At 38.1% G+C, this 19712-nt stretch overlaps 1 protein-coding gene across 2 annotated transcripts in view; it reads right to left on the bottom strand.

Moving 5' to 3' along the window:
• The window catches only part of fbxl17 (F-box and leucine-rich repeat protein 17), a 197042-nt gene that overhangs the window by 84674 nt on the left and 92656 nt on the right, over positions 1-19712 (bottom strand). The window contains exon 9 of one of the 2 annotated variants that reach the window (XM_037976027.1): positions 12141-12159. The exons of the other annotated variant lie outside the window; for it this stretch is intronic. Coding sequence (XP_037831955.1) covers positions 12156-12159 — 4 coding nt within the window. The 3' untranslated portion in view covers positions 12141-12155. Of the gene's footprint in view, positions 1-12140; positions 12160-19712 lie in introns of those variants that run through there. 2 annotated transcript variants of the gene reach the window in all.

Below are 19712 nucleotides of genomic sequence, written 5' to 3' on the forward strand. Positions count from 1 at the left end.
TGAGTTAATTAGCTGATTAGAGTGTGGTACCAGGTGCCATCAATTTTGAACCTTTTCACAAGATTCTAATTTTCTGATATGATGAATTTGAGATTTTCATTTGTTGTCATTTGTAATCATCAAAATTAAACGAAATAAACATTTGAAATAAATGAGTTTGTATGTAATGTATGAATATAATATACAAGTTTCACTTTTTAAATGGAATTACTGAAATCAGTCTACTTTTTCATGATATTCTAATTTTATGACCAGCACCTGTAAATGTTTTGCAAAATCACATTGCCGGAGAGAATAATGAAAATTAAGCTCACCCAGTGGTGTAAACACCGTTTCCATGATATGTTTCCTAGATAGTTACACCCCTCAAATACACTTCCATCTTGTATATTCATAAGAGCGTGGCCATTAAGACAAATCATTTGATTAAAGCATCAGTTAATCAGGTTATGAGAACCTTTGAAGCATAAAATGCAACATAGATCGGGACCTTTGCTTCTATTTCTCAATAAAATTAAAGTAGTTATTTTTTTTCCAAAAAAGAAACCCAACAACTGGTGCTTTAATTGAAAATCAGCTCCATGGGTGTTACTGATGGATGGCAACACAAACAGAAAAAAATAGATTAATCATCTATTCAAATAAAACCTGCATATTTACAAAGAGCAGCTTGATTTTTGAGCCTCAGAAACGAAGTGGCAGTAACATTTTTATTAGCTGAGTAAACATTTATTACTCAGGGTAAATATTAGTTTGTCTTCAGTCGGTTGGGATTAGCACCATTTACAATGACACAAGTCTTGAAGACAAGATTTAAAATGAAAAGGAACACACCATCAGCAAAGCCAGAAAGATAGCCTCGAAACACATAGTTTTACTTTAAAAGCCAATGGTCCACTGTAAAAATAAGCAGACTTTTTGTTGGAGCCAAGACCGAGCGGTTTTAATAAAATGTCAAAGATGATTATAAATAAAACAACTTTTACATACATGGGACAAACCAGCATTCAACACCACAGACCAGTGAGAACATACTCTGGTATTAATTTGAGTTTAATTAAAAAATGTTGACTATATAGAATCCCAAGGCCCATTTATGCTGGAACTAAAAAGCGTGAAACTAGTTTCATATTTTAATCTACACAACATGACTGAAACCAAATTACAGTAGGTGTTGTGTGGCTTACATGCTTCTCACATCTTTTTTCCCCCTCTCTGGCTGAGATCCGAGTGTCACTTAGTTTAAAAATTAAACACAGAACATGTCTACACCTGTAGCCTTTATAACATGGCCCTGCTTTAATATGCCAAATATGAGAAGAAGAAAAAAAATACAATGAAAACTATAACGAATTCCTGCTCCCCAGTTTAATCAAGCAGATAACTGACGAATCACTGTGAAATCAATCAACTGTGTGAACGTGGTTTCATCATGCAGCAGATCCAAACAGAATGCAAAAGATAGGGGTTATAAGTTAACTACGCAGGATGGAGAGTTGTTAAAATTTCACTTAAAGTCTGTGTTTGGGTTCTGGACCAATGTAAAGACAGGACAATTCCTCACACTGGAGGATCTTTAGTAATAAAGAACCTAATCTAAGGCTAAAAACAGCTATTCTAATTTTCTACACACAATAAAAACATGACCATAAATATTTTATCACATCTATGTCAGAGACCACCAAGTTTCCTACACTGGAACTTTATGCTCTGATTTGTTGACTTTCTTCAGATGGGGGAGAAACAACTGACCTAATAACCACAAGTTCATTTGTGGGAAACAGTCCAAGATGCCAGGGTGTTTGCAACATTGACAGAGGAGAAAGTGAAGAGCTGAGAAAAGTCAGAGTTATTATGAAGTTATATACTTGTGATCATGCAACTCAAATGCATAAACAAACTTGCTGTATCAAACTAAAAGTCAGGACTGCACATCTAACTTGTAGGAGTTTTCAGTAAAGAAAGTATCTCAGTATCAATATTATATGCTTTAAACCATAAAGTTTAACAACCTGCCGCTCCCTCAACTCAGATTACTTTGAGTTTCCAAGTTTTCAAGTTTTCATGCTTCTCTGTTCTCTTTTATCACTTCCTCTATGGCAGCATGATGGAGTGGGGGTGTCTATAGAGAGATATGACATTTGGATCGTTGGCTGTCACATAGACTGATGTCCATCTCTACCCGCTCAGACAATTCAGACAGCTTAACAATGAACTTCTCAATGTCTAAACACAAGGCTCGCACACAAACACAATCACAACAGTGATCGAGAGCGATAAGGAAAGCAAACAGCCTGTCATACATGGGTAAACACAAACATCAATACTCTGCTACAGAGTCAACTTGGTGTTTTGAATCTGTGGTGGTGCATAAAATGGCGCACACATGGGAAGGACAACTTGGAACAACGGATATCAGGTTTCCCAAGGTCAGAGCTTATAAACTAGATTTTTATATTATTATTATTTGCAAGCAAATTCATGCAGCTGCCAAAACACTTGAAAAGCAATTATTCAAATTAAATTTTCAAGAATTGGACTCATAATCTAAACTTAACATTGGTGGGGGAAAAGAAAATGTGCTTCTCAAATGACAGCCTAGCGTCTTGCAAAGCATTGCTGTTTGCACATAGTGAACAATGCTCATGAGAACTCAAGATGCTTTTAGTTGCTGTAAATCAACACAATAGATGTCTACTTTTTTACTAGTATAAAATTATGTGCTCAAACCACCTCAGTTGGCTCATATGGCTTCCATATGGAGGAGCAGCGGCTCTACTTCGAGCTTCTCACTTAATCTCTAAGGATGAGCCCAGTGAAACAAGAAAGAAAGATTATTTCAATCACTTGTATCCGGGATCTTGTTTTTTTAATCATGATCTATAACTCATGACTACAGGTGAGGGCTGGAACATAGATAAACCAGTAAATCAAGAGCTTCACCTTTCAGCTCAGCTCTTTCTTCACCAGGACAGACCGAGGTAATTCTCTCAGTACTGTTGATAAGGCCCGATCTCTCAGTCTACCAATCCCTAAACGCCCAGTTTATCATATAAGAAAATTATTAGCTGCTCTGAAATGTTTGGTCAATTACAGAAGCATCTGCATCTTATAACATCACAACAACTTGACAGTTTCCATCTGCTGAAGAGGACTGATACAAATGAAATGTACAGAACAGCAACTAAAGGGGCTTTAAGATTAAATAGATTTCTCAAAGAGGTGTTATTGACCGAAATGTAATTTAAATTGCATATAGAATATAATAAAAAACAATAATGCAGTAACTGTTTGGTGTTGTTTTAATCTGGGAAGCTTGTATTTTTTATTAGTACAAGTTACTGCAGATGTGTGTTTTTTTTCTTCCCTTTCACAGTGTTTATAGTTGGACAGGGGTTTAGTAACCTTCCTACCAGCTCAGCTTCTTCAATAATAGATGCCGGCACGTTACTGTTCTATCTCCAGCTTGGGGGCTGTGAGCCAGTGGTTGCCTTGTGGAAGGTAATTCATAGAAAGCGTGCACATACAAACACACCCACACATGCATGCATGCACATGCTACCTATTTCACCCAATGCGATACTGCTCCGTCTTCTCCCAGCTGCCCTATTAAACTGAAGAATCTCGGGAAGTGAAATGAAACTAGTAAATCTCAACTGCTTTTATGATTGACTTGATATGATTTGTATTATAATTTGGACCCAGCGCTGCTTTTCTCTCTGCTGCCTCCCACCTCCGTACCCCCTTCTCACCCCTTTCATTACTTAGATTGGCTCAAGTAAAAAAAGAGCCATGGGGTTTTTGAACCACAGATATATTTATACGTACACACTCATACAAACATGGAGACCTCTATGGTCTCGATGAATCTTGCTACATTTATCCACTGAAAGTGAAAAATTAGTACATCTCTAAACTGTTTAGACAGTGTCTAACGGGTCCTCAAACAGTCTTTCACCTCAGTTTGAGGAGCATTAAAGAAGGCTTAAGTGAAATGTGGAGATGAGATTAATGCATCTCAGAAAACTGAGATGTGACAATCCAATCAGACTCCAACCTGCACAGAATTGGCCACACTTATAAATTAATGCATGAAAACCCCTGGAGAGATAACCAGTGGGCACAAGGACCTTAGAGAGGATCTTTATATTGACTAAGTGATGGAGTAACTGACAGACTGAGTGAATGACAGACTGATGGAGTGGCTGTCTGAATGGAAACTTTGAAATGCAGGCAGTTTGAAGCTGGAAGTCTCGGGGTCTTTGACCATCAGAGTCTCAGCAGACAAAAGGCTAGAGAGGGCAGCTTATTCGACTACAGGCCCTTTAGCCTTCTGTGGCTTTGGCAAAAGAAATGATAAGCACAACCCTGACTTCCTTTCTGCTTGGCTGATATGCCCTTGAGCGACACTCTCCTCCCTCTGTTTGTGAGTGCATGTGTTGAAAGTGAAGTTCAAGACATAAATACTGGCCGTGCCTTTATTCTTCATACAAAGATCAGGAGTCTAAACACCTGCAATATCCTGTCTGAAATGATTTCTTTCTTGTTACACTTTGCCAAGTCAAGAAACAGGTCTTATCTGAAGAACAGCAGAGTGCCGGCGTTTCCAGAAGTAGCCTTTTGAACTTTTTTAAAAACAGTTTCTATGTACAGCTTATAGAAGCAGGTCAGACTGAGCATACGCCCTGATGTCCATTCTCTATTGAGATCATTAGAACTTAGAAATTTAGAATCCTGATCTGAGCTTTCTTTCTCAGGTTGTTCACTTGAGCCCCACATCTGTCTACAAAGTCATATGGCCCCAGTTATCAGCTGGGGTCCTTAAATCTATCCCAGTTGCTGACCACAGGACAACACATGTACATAATTTTACAAAGGCCCGGTGAAAAATACACACTCACTACTCTACACAATGAAACACAAATTCCCCTGCTTTGCTCTTCCAGTTTCATGCGGATGGCATGTGTTATTTCAACATCTTTTCAGGCCAATATCATCTCTTTTCAACAAAATAGGAGCAAATCATTCAGTCTATATTCTGTGGTAAGAGGCCAAGGCAAACTAGATGTTTGGACAAAATAGAACAGAAATTCCTGGCATGGCAGAAAAAGAGAGGAGACTAAAAAAGGAAAAGAGACTAAAAATGAGGAGAGGAGATTGGAAAAGAGAGGGGAAACTTGCAAACATTTCAAATAAATAAAGGGAAATAATATAAAGATAGGGAAACATGATAAGCGGTTCTGCGATGCTTTCCAAAAATACAAATATACCTGAAAGTTTCTAAGCCTCACAAAACAAAGTTGGAACAGAGTTTTGTTCTTAAAATGTAGTGTAAGTTTTCATGGCAGACTTCAATCTTTCACCACAAAACTTAAAGAGACTGAAGCTGCTCAAAAGGCTGTCTTGGCTAAAATAAGGTTAACTGGAACAGAGTATTTTAACGAGACAAAAAGTTCAAAACATTTGGTTTTATGTCTGTCACTGAATTGATATAAGAATGATTCCTCAATGCATGTCTCCACTATGAGACACAGGACAGGATTTGCGATGGTCCAGGTGGTGATTTGCTTTGAGCAGAGTTGTGGATCCAAAATAAAGTCTTCTAACAAAGGTATTACTCTAAAACTTAATAGCTTCAACTGTGACAACCAGCACAACAGGAATCCATCTACGCTGTGCAAAAATCAGTTGGGAGAAGAAAGAGCAGGTCAATTTTATGTATGTTTGGGAGATGAACCATTAACAAAGTATCACATCAGTAGGAGTATCAAAACAGCAAAAACATTTATCAAACCTAACCGTATATCAATAAGTTTACTTGAACCAAACCTGAAAATCTGGGGGGCATTTGTACTTTAGGGGAAGAGAAGAGAAGGGGGTGTGGCAAAAGACGTACATTAACTCTATCTGTATGATAATGGTATTACCTCCCATCTGATCAGCATGCCCCCCCTCCACACTCCCTGGCTACCCTCTAGCTTTCATTAGTAACATGAATTATGGATCTGCTGTTGCTTCTAAATGCTAAGCGTTACGCCATTTGGGTTGCTGTTTTCCACATTCTTATCTTTCTTTTCTGTCTCTGCAGCTTTCATCCTCTTCACTCCTCTGTTTTTTTCCAGACTTGCCACAGACTATGATTACTACAGAACTATTAGAAAGTGTGCTGATGAAATTTCCATACCATCATATGCCCCCTGAGATTCTGATAGTGGGTAATATGCCAATATTGCAAGTGTTCACATATAAACACAATACAGAAAACAAAGACTTTGTGCTGCAAGGTATGAATGGACCAAAACTGTCGAGGCTGAGCTGGAAAAGAGAAATTAATGCACACAACGAGCCAATTCCAAAAAACCGATATAGGGACAAAAAATAAAAGAAGAAAGTTAAGTGAGCAAAAACACTGTGTGGTCTGTTTCGTTCAGCTTGGAGTACAGATTTTAGAGGATACCTTAATAGAGCAACTGAAACTGGACACTGTGTAATTACATCTCCTTAAAACATTACAGCTACTCATAAAAAGCCCAAATTTATGCTAATAGGTGCTGAGATGTTTTCTTTAGTCTAACCCAGAAAAAAGAAAACAGTCAGGAAAAGAGAAAAAGTTTTGTGCAGTAATATAGGTCACTGAATGTGTCTTTAGCTAAGACTTTTCTGTGAAGTTCAAAACCAAGTCCATCTGTCTATTCGGCCATTCCTTCATTAGCAGAAACACAAATAGCCCATCTGTGGTTAAGTGAATGACATCAACCTCTCATTGGCTGTTTTACGAGCTCCCCTGACCAGCGTGAGAAACCATGGTGCTGCAACCTCACTGACGCACGGCCAAAAAGACCCAGCTGAAGCTACACATGAGCAGAAACACAGACTTCATTGCACAGGAGATCCACTAAATGTAAACGTGCACACACGCAGACAAAGTATGGAGCAGCCCAGGCCCAGACCGCACATACTTTCCCATGCTGATGGAAGACTTTTATAAGCTCAGCCTCTTCTCCTTGCCTCATTTCTGGGTAAGACACAAAATTCTTTTGGAAACACACACCAAAGGTTTTTATAAAGGACTTAACTGATGATTCAGATTGTTATAGTTGGAATGTGAACAGAGTACAAACACACATCACAGAGGACATTAGCTCTCATCCACTGTGTCTTATTTTTTTCCTCCCTTGCAAGTTCATAAAACATCATCGGATTACAAGAGCAGAAGAGGGTCAATCAAAAGGCTAAATTAAAGAAGCAGTATAAACTCAAGGAGACACAAATATATGTTTAAACTAATTGTGAAACCAAAATACTTGAAGTGTGTACATTCTAGCCAAACTTATCTCAGCCTGTGGAAAATGTATGTTCTGCTGCCATAAAGCAGGAAGAAAAAAGTGAAGCAAGTGAGACTTCAGAAGAAAATACTACACTGGAATCTGAAATCACAGTTACAGCATTTCACAAACGTGAAAAGGAACAAAGAAAAACACCATTAAATACAATGACCTCTAAAAAGGAAGAAACCAAGATGGCCAATCTGTAACCTTACCTTTGAGTTCCTCTTGAGGAACACACTGTATGGACCCATTCTCATTAAAATCAATTCAAACCTTCAGGACTAAACCCAGAGATTAAATGAACTGTTGACTCTTGATGGCATCTTAGCCATCATCAATTAAAGGCCCACTTAACATGAAGAAGGAAAGAGTTTGTTTAGCAAGAATAAACCAGAGGGATTTTAGGTGTACATTTAATTACACTGCTGGAACATGTTATGTTTATAAGGCAACTATGGTGTTTTCCCACTTTACAAAAAGAATTATGAAAGACTAATACAGACAAAGATTTTCTTTTAGATCTTTCTGATCTGGAGTACTATTTGTATTCTACTACATTTGTGTTTATGATGCACTACCATGAACTTGACCTGCATAATTCATTGACCAAGCCAACATTTCATGAGGTGCGAAAACTGGTTCTGATGGAGATTCCCTGAGGATTGATGCTACCTGAATAGGATGTTGCCAGAAAGAGCACTTTTTTCCCCTTCATTTTTCTGATAATCCCATATTTTTTGTATTTCTTGTTCCTCTCTATGCTTACCGAACAAATCCCCTGTCCCCACTTCCTCTAATCGCATTACCTCCTAAGGTGTTCTGCACTTAGGGCAACTAAAACTCACTTGTGCCAGCACAGTACTCCAAAATACAGTGGTGACTGCCAACTAAACATTCATGCAAAAAGTCATACACTTCACTCCCTTTCGGAGACACATGCATAAATGAACCGATAGATAAAAACAATAAAAGATGCCAATTATCATTTCAGATAGCACAGAGCAGTTACAGATGGTGAAAGCCGCAGGGGAAGAACTGCATCTGACTAAAGCAGAGCCTGACCTCGCTTATATCAACCAGAGCAGGCCTGGGAAAGGAAACAGTTATTTCTCAACCTATCCTGCAGCTTTTCTACACCTCAACCATGAAAAAACATAGATGACAGGAAGAAAATTCAGAAATGAAGAGGGGAAAAGAGGCAGAAGTTATGATAGAAAGGAAGCCATATTAAATCAGAGTTTGGAGAGAAGGGTGGATAGTGTCCAAAAGCTATTAAAACAGTTTTTCATGTGGAGCCAATAAACATAAGTGAGGTATTAAATATGAGCTTTCAGACCAGGGCCAGAAAGAGAAGAGTTAGCTAGAGAGAAAAAAGATCAAGAGATGAAAAGAAAGGGGAAAGGTGAAGAAAAAGTGGACTTTGTTTCTCTCTACATAGCAACATTGTGTTTTGTGCAAGTATGCTATAGATGATGAGAAACTAATTGTTTCTCATTTACTAATGTCTTTACTGTTTACTGTAAAGGCAGAAATTAAATGCTAAAAAACACTTTTCAGGACAAAAAGTGAAATGAAACGGGAGGAGTTTAAAAAAGTATGACAGTAAAGGCTGGTTCTCTTACCTGGATTTTGTGGAGCAACAGCAGCCACAACATGAAAAAGACAGAGACGAACAATGAGATCAGTCAAAAGTTGAAACAAGAAGGACATTTTAAAGCCATTCTTAGATAATCTGTACACTCATTATTAATGTGTTTTTCCAGCCATACCGCCTGACTGATTCCTAGGAATATTCTTTACTTGTTAGACTGTAACACAAAACCATGAAAACAGTCATAAACTCATGGGGGACATGGTGATAGCTGCGTTTACTTCTTTAAAATTGTAGGGCACACAATGGGCAAAAAATGGACTGAGTCGACGCAACCCTCAAGAAAATATATTGCAGAACATAGACTGTCAGACTTAGAACTAAATGTATGCAGGGAGTAAAATGTGCCTCAGAGATTAATTGACAAGGAAATGTGAACCCAATTTTCATCAGTCATTGCTTAATGAATGTGTTCATTTTGAGGACAGTCAAACCGAACCAAGCCATTATGGAGTTTATAGAAAAAAGATAAATGCTAATTAAAGGGAACCTGAGATCTTTCTAGACATTAAAAGAAAATACAGTATACAAAATACATTTGCTTTTAGACAAACTATGTTTATGGTAAACGAAAGATTACTTATAAATGCACCTATGTCATTACAGAGGCTTCCACTTTCTCAAACAGCAATTTATGTGCAGCAGTCTGTTTTCCTAAGTTCTACTTTATGATTTATCCCACGGGGGAAATTGGTTCATTGTAGCAGTAAAGAATGAAGGTTGGGGAGAAGCTAATAAAGGCAATCAGTGATTTAAACAGTGTGTCAGATATAAACAATAAATTACCTAGAAGAAAGCTCAAACATGTACACATGCCTGCTGAGGCACCTCTGAATTACTATTTTTCTTTGCAAAGCAATCTGAATTTGTCATCATGACTAATTTAACAAAAACATATTAATGAGGATCTTTGAAACTTACAGTGAACTGAAAGGCTGGGAGATAAACATCTAATTAAAAGAGGTTCCACTAGTCACCCTAATTGCTTTTTGGTTAAGCTAAAACCACCACCTTTCTACTTTTCAAAACATTTTAAACATGTTCAATTTAACCTGCTAGACTGAGAGGAAGTGACCAGAAAAAGTAATAGATGAGACTAAACTAAATTAAAACCAAAGACAGAGGCTGATGAAGAGCGGGGATGAGGTGCCAGACGTCAAAACTACGAACAACAATCATGCTGGTGACAGCTAGGAGGGTACGAGACTTTGAGACTACTGATGCACACAAACAGGCAGAGCTCCCACACACTGAGCCGCACGCAGGAAAGCACATGCTCACGCTCAGAGGCAAACACACAAACACTTAGAAGCAAACACAGAGCAACTCTCTGGTGGCTTTCAAAACAAAGGTATTAATCATCATTACACACATACACACAAACGCACAACACGGGTGGGCAGGGGATGGCGGGCCTTGGGACTCATCAAAGGGACACACTGACACCTCGGTTCAGCCCTCACCGTCGCTGTCATAGCAACCAAGGTCAAGTGGTCCAGAGCTGGGTGAGTGTGCGCATGCATGAAAGGGAACCGTAACACGCTCCCAGAAGAACTGGCTGGAAATAATGAGCTCGTCGCTGTCAGGACGGTGTAGGAAGACAACGCAAATCCCTCAGCTGTGCAACACAACACAACCTGTCCAGAACAACAAGCAGCCACACACCAAGATATTTTACCAGACTAGACTACTAAACAAACAATTAAGCCTTCAAACTGTTTTAAACAACTTCTCGTCTCAACCTGCATAATTACTACTTATACAATGATTGATGGAAGACATCCAAGTCTTTCCCATCAGGAATGAAACACCTGTGGATTGATGTAAATGTTGATGTAATTAAGTGGGAGAAAAGAGGGTCTCAGACATGACTTGAGCTTAGACGCCCAAAATATAAGTTCAGTAACCTATAACACCACCTCCCCTCCTAACTTCAAGTGAAGAGTTTACATTTTCCTTGGAAAGCGGCTCCTTGTATTCATGTTGCAGATGGACAATCTCACATCCAAGAATACGCCGTGCAAATATCAGTAATTAAACCCTTATGTGACCAAGGTAGTATCACAGTATGTTTGAATCTCAAACTCTGTCTAATTCTGGCAGTAAGTAAACAGTGAGTTCAGTTAAGCCTGTTGCCCCTCACACCCTTCAGATTTCACCTTTCATAAGTTTTACTGTAAGGCAGACAGGTCAAAAGTCCAAACCTTGTAACTTATATTAAACACAACTCCAAACCTTCCAGTCAAGAACAATCCTTGACAAAGAACAACCAATTTGGGCATCCTTCAAACACAGACTAAACACAATGTCAGTGTTGACTTTGAGCAGAGGATATGAAGAGGCAGCTTTTGAAGTACAACTCAGTGGTTTGAAGTTCAGCAGTCTGTTCCTTCTAGTCCAATTTATTCTTGTTTGAGTCACAGAGGAATCTGTACCTTGACTTTAAACATGGCACCTGTCAGAACTGTTGTAATCTTCAGTTGAGTGGTGTCACTCCAAACAAAATCTGTCACAATCCACTCAAGTAGCACAAAAGTACAAAACAACATTTCTTCACTCTGATACGTGATTAAAAATGTGCCAAAGGCGGTCATTAGAGACGGAGCTTGTCTGAAATTTATACAGGCTGAGAATTTTTTGGGGGATACAAACACATGTTGTTTGAGTGAACAATGACTTCAAAAACACTTTGAAAAGCTTACAAAACAAGTGTTCGCAAGTCACATCGATGGGGCACATTTTGACATGCACTTAACTTACTCGCTTTTTATGCTGCAAGGATACAAGTATAGAAAGGCACAAAATCACAAAGGAGCACTCAAACATGAATTTAGATCTGTACACAATCAGACAAAAAAGTGTTTGTGCTCGGGAGCCTACACAAGTTTTAAACTGCAGGGATGTTTGCCAACATGTGCTCGAATCTAAAAACTGGTCATTTCATCAAGCTCCCATTGATGTTGCAATGAAGTTATTTATATGGCCCGTTCCTGTTCTTGTGCAACCTGCAGGCTGATTTCCTTAACCCCGGTTCCTGGTCTTTCTTTTTGTTTGTCTGCATTACTTCTCCATTCTGTCTCCTCCTCTGCTGTGTTAATTGCAGGAACAGGAGACAAATCTGACCTTTTCAGTGTAATCATCCCTTTGGCTCCATAAGATCCACACCTCAGGCCCAATCACCTGCACACATACACACAGACAAAAAAAACCCAAGCACAGCCTGGTAAAACACTACACACACCACCCGAGGTTAATCACAGAGTGGAAGTAGCTCCATCCAGAGACACTGTAATCATTCCATTCCCTCTGGACATTTTCACCGTTTTCTTAACAGAAGTGCAAAGGCCTGCAGAGCCTCTAAAGCATCTAAAAGAAAACTGGGGAAATATCTCGATAAGTCATTGCTTTTTCCCCCCACTTAACAGCGGTTTGGCTGTGCACGTGGGTCGTAAAGCTAATTCCACACACGGCGAAAAAATGCACACTGAATCACAATGGCAGTGACTTGTGGTGTTCATTTTCAGATGATAAAATCACTTAGCAGAGGATTACGTGAGCACTTTTTGTGTATGTTGGCGGGTGTCAGTATGTGCTTAACGATACTGCGTGAAGCACAGGCGGGAAATGCTGATGCACAGTCATCCTCCAACAAAAACATTCAAGGCCCTTTATAGCTTCACTGTCGGCAAAGGAAGATGAATGCAACGCTGCAGTGATCTCTGACTCTGTCAAAAGTTATTTCCTTGAAGGAGAAAAGATGCTTCTTCTGTCAAAAGATCAAGAACAGATGGACAAACAGAGTTGGGAAGGAAAAAGGGACAAGGACAGGTCGTCTCCTGACATGCCTGGGTAAGACATGGTGACATGGAAGATATTAGCCTTCCGCTCACGGTACCAAACACTGAGAGTGATTAGATTTACTGCCAGTGCGCACCACTGATGAGCACATGCACAGACACTCGCTGGGAAACAAGCACACACCCACATTCTTGGTTCAACAAACATCATCTGAAAGCAGATACGCACAAAGAACACACAACGCATCGCACTCATCCCATCAATTACAGAAAGAGCCATTCAGTGATCAGTAAAAGCTGACTTCTGGCTATTAGTCGAGACAGCATGTTACAGATTGCTGCTGCTCTCCTCCCTTAACTCAACCTCTTCTTTTTTATTCTGTCTTTCTTCAGAGAGGGCAGTATAATTAATAACTGGTATCATTCCAATAAAGCCATTAGTGGTCACTACATTTGTTAATTCTTGCACCCATCCCTCTCGCTCACTGTTTCCTTCACTTTATGTCCCTCCATCTCTTCCTTTTTCTGTGATAGATGAACATGTTTGGAAGCAGCTGAACTGCAGGATAGCCGTTAGACACACACTCTCACAAAGCATGACAAAAAACAGGAAAAATAGCCCTGCCACAACAAGGTAGACTAAGGTAACAAAAAACAGGTTCTGTTCAGGTCATCCTCTTTTGTGCTGTGGGGTTTAAAGGATAAGCAGATATTAAAAACAAAAATTCTACATTTTAGTTTTATTCTCCAACACAAAATAATCATTTACAATTTTACCTAAAATAAATCAATTGCTGTGGGTAAGTTTGTCAACAATATCATTGTACCCATTGTTAGTAGCTCTTTGAATGACCTCAGTTTGGAGAGAAAGAGTTTAATTCTGTCTGGATTGACGAACTAACAGCTAGTCTGAGCAGGGCCGGACAAAAGTGGGTTGCTGCAGTCTTAAAACACCTTCAGTCTCTAAATATCAAAGTGATTTATGTAACCACTGTTTATAAACTTTTACACCACTGGTAATTTTGCATTACACAATTATTTATATGGAATTTCTGTTATTGCAAGCACAAATAGCATCTGCAGCAGCTAGCTGTAGCACATTTGGTGCAGCCTGCAGCACTTCAAGCAGGAGTATTAAAATATTCTTCAAGAATAACAGAGTCATGCAAAACTGACAGTGATGTAAGGGTTTATGAATTATCATTTGCATGAACTACTATAAAACCTTTGAGATTGGAGATGTTTTCAGACAGCAGCAATCCACTTTGATTTTAGCCCCATTTGGACAAGCCGTTAAACTGTCAATCCAGTCAGACCTAATTACTATTTTCCAAAACTGAGGTCGTTCTAAAAGTTATCTACAGCTGCTAAGATATAATTTTGTTCATAACCTTTCATAAAGACCACTTTAAGACAAAGGTCTGAACTACTGCTTTAAATTTATATTTCATTGCAAAAGGGGGGAAAAAAAATGTTTCTTTTGCACATTTCTTTAATGAACTGACCCCAATGAGAACAGAGAAAAAAATGTCAGCCTATCCAAAAGTACTGTCTCTTATTCAAGCACTATTATTAGAAGAAAATCCATTTCTGTGGGATCCAGGAAATCTAGGAGGTTAAGAAAACACCGCAACTCCCTGATTTGATGCTGGCCAGGAATCTTAACTGCATGCCAAACCCACAGACTGCATATAAGATGTGAACACGAGGGTTGAGCTGGAAAGTGATACTTGAAACCTGACGAGATAAAAATACATGCTCTGGAGTCTGTTATCTGTTTAATTTAAGAATTATTTTCAGAGAGACCCTGAACGCACTCATCACAAGAAGTAAATGTTAATGGGGACATGGAGAGAGCAAAATTTACTTAGTATTTTCATTGGAATCTGTTGAAGCCATAGACATTTTGAAGGAGTGGTTCAGACCCCATCTATAATATTCTGTATATTTTTTTCTCTGTCTGCACATTCTAACAAAAATTAACCCAATACCCATGCCAGAATGTCCACATTAATGACATATCAAAATAAAGAGGAAAAACATGCTTAGTTTATTTAAAAACTTTCTTCAAATTAGTTTTTTTCATAACCCATTGCCATTTTCACTCACTTATTAAGCATTTTAGCACACAGTCAAAGTTTAATGGCACCAGGATAAAACAAGACAGACCCAGAAAAACGGTAAAAACAGCTCCATCTGTTTGTATTTCCAGTATGATAATCGTTATGCACAAAATAGGCTGCTATATCCATCCACACGATTCTACCAGAAACTGACTTTTTAAAAATCCCCACTTAAAAAAGTGTTTTTTTAAAACTAGGAATTCTTCCTCACCAAATACTCAGTTTGTGTGGGGACGAGATGTGCAAACGCGGCAGAAAGTTTCTGTTTTCTAAAAAGTATCCGGAGAAGTGTATATGAGGCCTCAGTGGTCCTGTGGTTCAAGACACTTTGTTGGCCTCACATTTGACCCCAAATGATTTTTTTTTTTACCTAACCCTACAATATTTGTTTAAATATAGTGCTTTATATATATAGCTAGAGAACAGGTGTTTTGGTTTTTCCTTACAATGTTTGAGATTTTATTTTCTCTGGCCTTTCGAGATGCTGATATCTGTTTTCCTCCACTTAAGCATAAAAACTGTCCAGAGTGGTTCAATACAGTAAATTCTGTTTCCTTCTCCTTAGGATTCTCAAAGCTGAACATATTGATTTTGTTGACTCAAAGTATTAATATCAAGGGTGCAGCGATACAGTCTGCCCAGACAGAAGCTGGATCAATTAAATCCTCATTTATAATTCACCTTCTTTTAATTTCCCCAGCTGTGGAGGGCAGCTTTGAAATGTATATAAAGTGAATGAGTGAAGAAAATAACAAGACAGACAGGAAGCTTGTGTAAAGTACAGACAGTGCTCTTTTCCTGTGGAGTGTGAAACCATATTTATTATAATATATTCTAAATCACTCTCAGTGTGCATAATGACAAAACCACCGCACCTGCGTGGTGTAAAGTGGGGGGAAAACAAAGCCACATCTATATGCTGATTTTTCATTTTCTCCCTCTTCTCACTTCCCTCGAGGATGTGGCGTGATAGCGTATGCTCTGTAATGGCACGGAGCGGTACAGCTTTTAGGGGCAAATTGAGATGTCAGTGACATTGTTGTAAGTTAGCATAAAACCGTGGGAGGAAGTTTTGCTGAGAGGTTCGAGGGCAAACTAGCACTTTTTAGCTCCTCAAACACACACTAACCTTTTCTGTAATCACAGTCCAGCACGATAGATACAGCTTTGAACATCCCACACAAGGAGCTCAAGGTTATGACTACATCACATCAAGTTATTTATTTTTACATTTGCAAAGTGATCTTTTTCAAACACAGAAAAAAAAATATCCTGACTATAATGAATATCTTCTGGAGACAAGGAGTGCATGTAAACGATTAAAAATAGATACATTATTTTGCATTTGTCAATTAGTGAATAAACACGAAAGTGAAAATTAGAAGTGTTCGACGAGCTTAGATAAGAATTCCCTCCATTCTCTTTGGCAAAATGAAAAGCCAACCGACAAAACATGCCATACAGAACATAAAATTAATGAAGTGCATTAATTATGTGCAGAAATGAATGGTTTCCTAAACTCAGGGTCAGCCAAACCACTTACAGCACAGTGTGGCGCAACATCAAACTGCGATGAAAGATCTGTCAGTTTTGGGGATCCAGTGCACACGAGTCAAAAGGAACCTGCGCTGCTGCTTAGCAACCAGGCTATTGAATCAATATAAAGAAAATTCAAAATTTCACATTTCATGGACATCCTTGGACCATATGAAACAGGCTCATTTCATGCTCAGAGATGAAGGCCACAGTTATTTGAAGCTGATTCAACTTTGGATTAAGTCATTCATTTGTGGATTTGTGCCCGAGACTACTGACGAGACAGACGAAGGTTAAGCAACCCCCCACCCCACCAACATTTTACCAGTGGCCGCACCAGACACCGCCACAGCAGCAACATCAAATGATGCAGCAGGGTTTAATCTGAAACCGATCAACTTGAGAGCCGCACAGGAGGAAGCAACAGCTTGAGTTTGTTAACGCTTCAAATTGTTGGAACTGGGAGACGAGTCCCCAGTTTTCAGCTCAAACCAGACACATTTGTCAAAGTTTGGACACGGGGTGATCTTTTCATTAAGAGAATATCTGTGCCCTGACATTTACAACACCTGTTAAAATGAAGATGTATTACATATTTCACAAGGTGGAAAAGAAAGCATCCATCTCTCTGCTTCACCACCTCTCTCCTTCTCCCGCTCATGAAATGCTGTACAGTTAGTGGCTTATTAATTTAAAGTGTACTGCATTAGCCCGTCCTAGGTGAATATGCTAATCAACAATTTTTGAGGCCTGATGAAGTATTTTATGAGAGGCTGTAAAAGTATTTTTGGGAAATTCTCTGTCAGGTTCAATTGTTCAAAGTGTCTAGCCACGAGGAACCATATCTCACCCACCCAATAAAGGAAGAAGGGGCTGACACGGAAACTGAGACACATTTAAGAGGCAGATTTTAAGCACCAGACTATTGTTAAATTAAGTTAAACACTTTTCTTAATCGAACATAAACAAAGTGATTCAATCAAGTCTGTTCTCTAGCGTGCCTTTGATTTCCCTCCACACTGTAAATTAGTCTTAAAGAGATAAGTATGTTCCCATACTGTCAGCATAATTACAAAGCTAGCAAGTTTTCTGACCTTATTATATGTGTAATCACATTTTCAAACTCCAAATCAGATTTTAGATTTTATAATGAGGTGTTCCTGAATATTTTGTACTAATGTGGATATAATAATTTGGCAGAGTTATAACCTCAGGTAAAATGTCCCCAAATAAAAGATTACATTAACAATAAAAAAGGAAAAAGGATTGTAGATTACTGCAGTGCCTTTGCAATGAGTAAACTTTTAAGGTGCACAATCACACAGTCAAACTTTTTAAAAAGAAAATGCTTAGCTGGTAATATATTGTGACTACCAAAATAAAATAAAAATATCAAATTAAATCAATGTTATACAATAGTTAAATAGTTTTGAATTGTTGCACTGAATATAAGTAAAATGCTATAATATAAATACACTACAATAGCATACACTGATTCATTCATTATTTCTAACCAGTGCCTTAAACAGATGCATAGTAACAACTTTCACAATTAAAAACATAATAGTTTTAAATTTTACTCACAAAATGTAATATAATAAGTCTCAAATACATAGTTACTGCTTCTTATTATTTCCATATAATGTAAAGAAACTTGTTTGTCTGTTCACTCAATTGTTTTTTCCACATTGGGGTAAATAGTGAAGTCCATCCTGTAATGTCTACTAATTTATATATATATATATATATATATATATATATATATATATATACACACACATATATATGGGTGTGTGGGTGTGTGTGTGAATGGGTGGGTGGGTGTGTGTGAAGAAGATAAAAAGGAAAGAAGTTGTGCACATCTAAGTCCTAAAAGAAGGGGGGAAAGAATTTAGGAAAAAATAAGTTTTGCCCTTAACTATAAAAATTAGTAGCAAAAATTCAAACCTCACAAAACCAAGCAGCTAAAGAAATCAAACAGCTTGGCTTTTCCTAAAGGGAATAATGGTGTTCTTAAAACTATTTCTATTCCTGTTTGAAGATGAGTGCTGATCAAATGTGAGATAACAATCTTTACTTAAAAAAAAGAAAAAAAATCAAGAGTGTTTGATTTATTCTATTTAGGGACTGAAACTTGTTAATCTCCAGCTGATTAAAAAAAATGTTAGATTTTAAAAAAAGGTCAAATATTAAAAGTGTTTCCTATCTGTTACCAGACATTTATATCAAATGAGCCCCGTGTTAAAATGCAGGAGCCTGTGTGGCCATTTTATTTATGATGCAGGTCAGACAATGAAATAGGAGCCAAGAAGTAGAGGAGGAGTAACAGATCAATAAGCGTTTAAAGCATTTAGAAGTTTATGAGACACCAAAACAGAGCACAATCTTTTGTAAGACTCAAAACTAGGGTTTTACGACTCTGTAAAGTCCAACAAAGTAAAGACAAAAGAAGCAAACCAAGTAGAAAGAAGGTGTAGAGGTGCTGCAAAACAAACAAATCGACCAATATAGTGTGCTACATTTACTGTATACAATTGTTCACTGCAGCACTTTGCCAGCAGTTGTAATCAGTCTGCCTTTTTGTTGTTTGTTTTTGTTCGTACCTTGGCATTCTTCTTCTGCACTGACTGCAAATTTTTGAGCAATGGTAAAGCCCCAGTGCAAATTGGGTATTTAGCGCACACAAAGCTGTACAAAAAGCAGGTAACTTTAGCAATTCTTGGCATTAAGAGGTTGCACACAAGTGATCTGAGTGGTAGGTTAACCCTTTGCTATCCAAACCACAATTTACCATTGAACTTGGATGCAAAAATACAGAGCTTGAGGACAAATTATTCCAAGACAAAGTTGTTTGACCATATGGCTTGTAAATGTTATGCTTTAGGGTAGCTTCACGGTCTCAAAGGACCGGATAGTTTGCAGCCACTGGATCAACAACAAAATAATTTCAAAAGATGAAATCATGAGGACACCTTTCAGAGGGATACTGATCATCTCATCAGCACTCTACTGAAAATGTTAGTCAGGCTAAAAGGGAAAAATCCCAAGGTTACTTGTGTAGGTTCTGTACAATAACTGATTGAAAAACATACTTTTCCTATGTTCAAATATAGTGGAAAAATTTATATTTTAAATTACAAAACATTATGATTTATTAATTAAAGAAAACAGAAAACTGTGCTTAACAGTGCCACACCTATTTTTGGTTTTCTCTAAATGACTACAGAGATCAGTAATGTGGCAGAAAACTTCTGTTGACTAAGCGCAGATCTGAAAA

The sequence above is a fragment of the Kryptolebias marmoratus genome, linkage group LG1, assembly GCF_001649575.2.
Source record: "Kryptolebias marmoratus isolate JLee-2015 linkage group LG1, ASM164957v2, whole genome shotgun sequence".
Classification (NCBI taxonomy): Eukaryota; Metazoa; Chordata; class Actinopteri; order Cyprinodontiformes; family Rivulidae; genus Kryptolebias; species Kryptolebias marmoratus.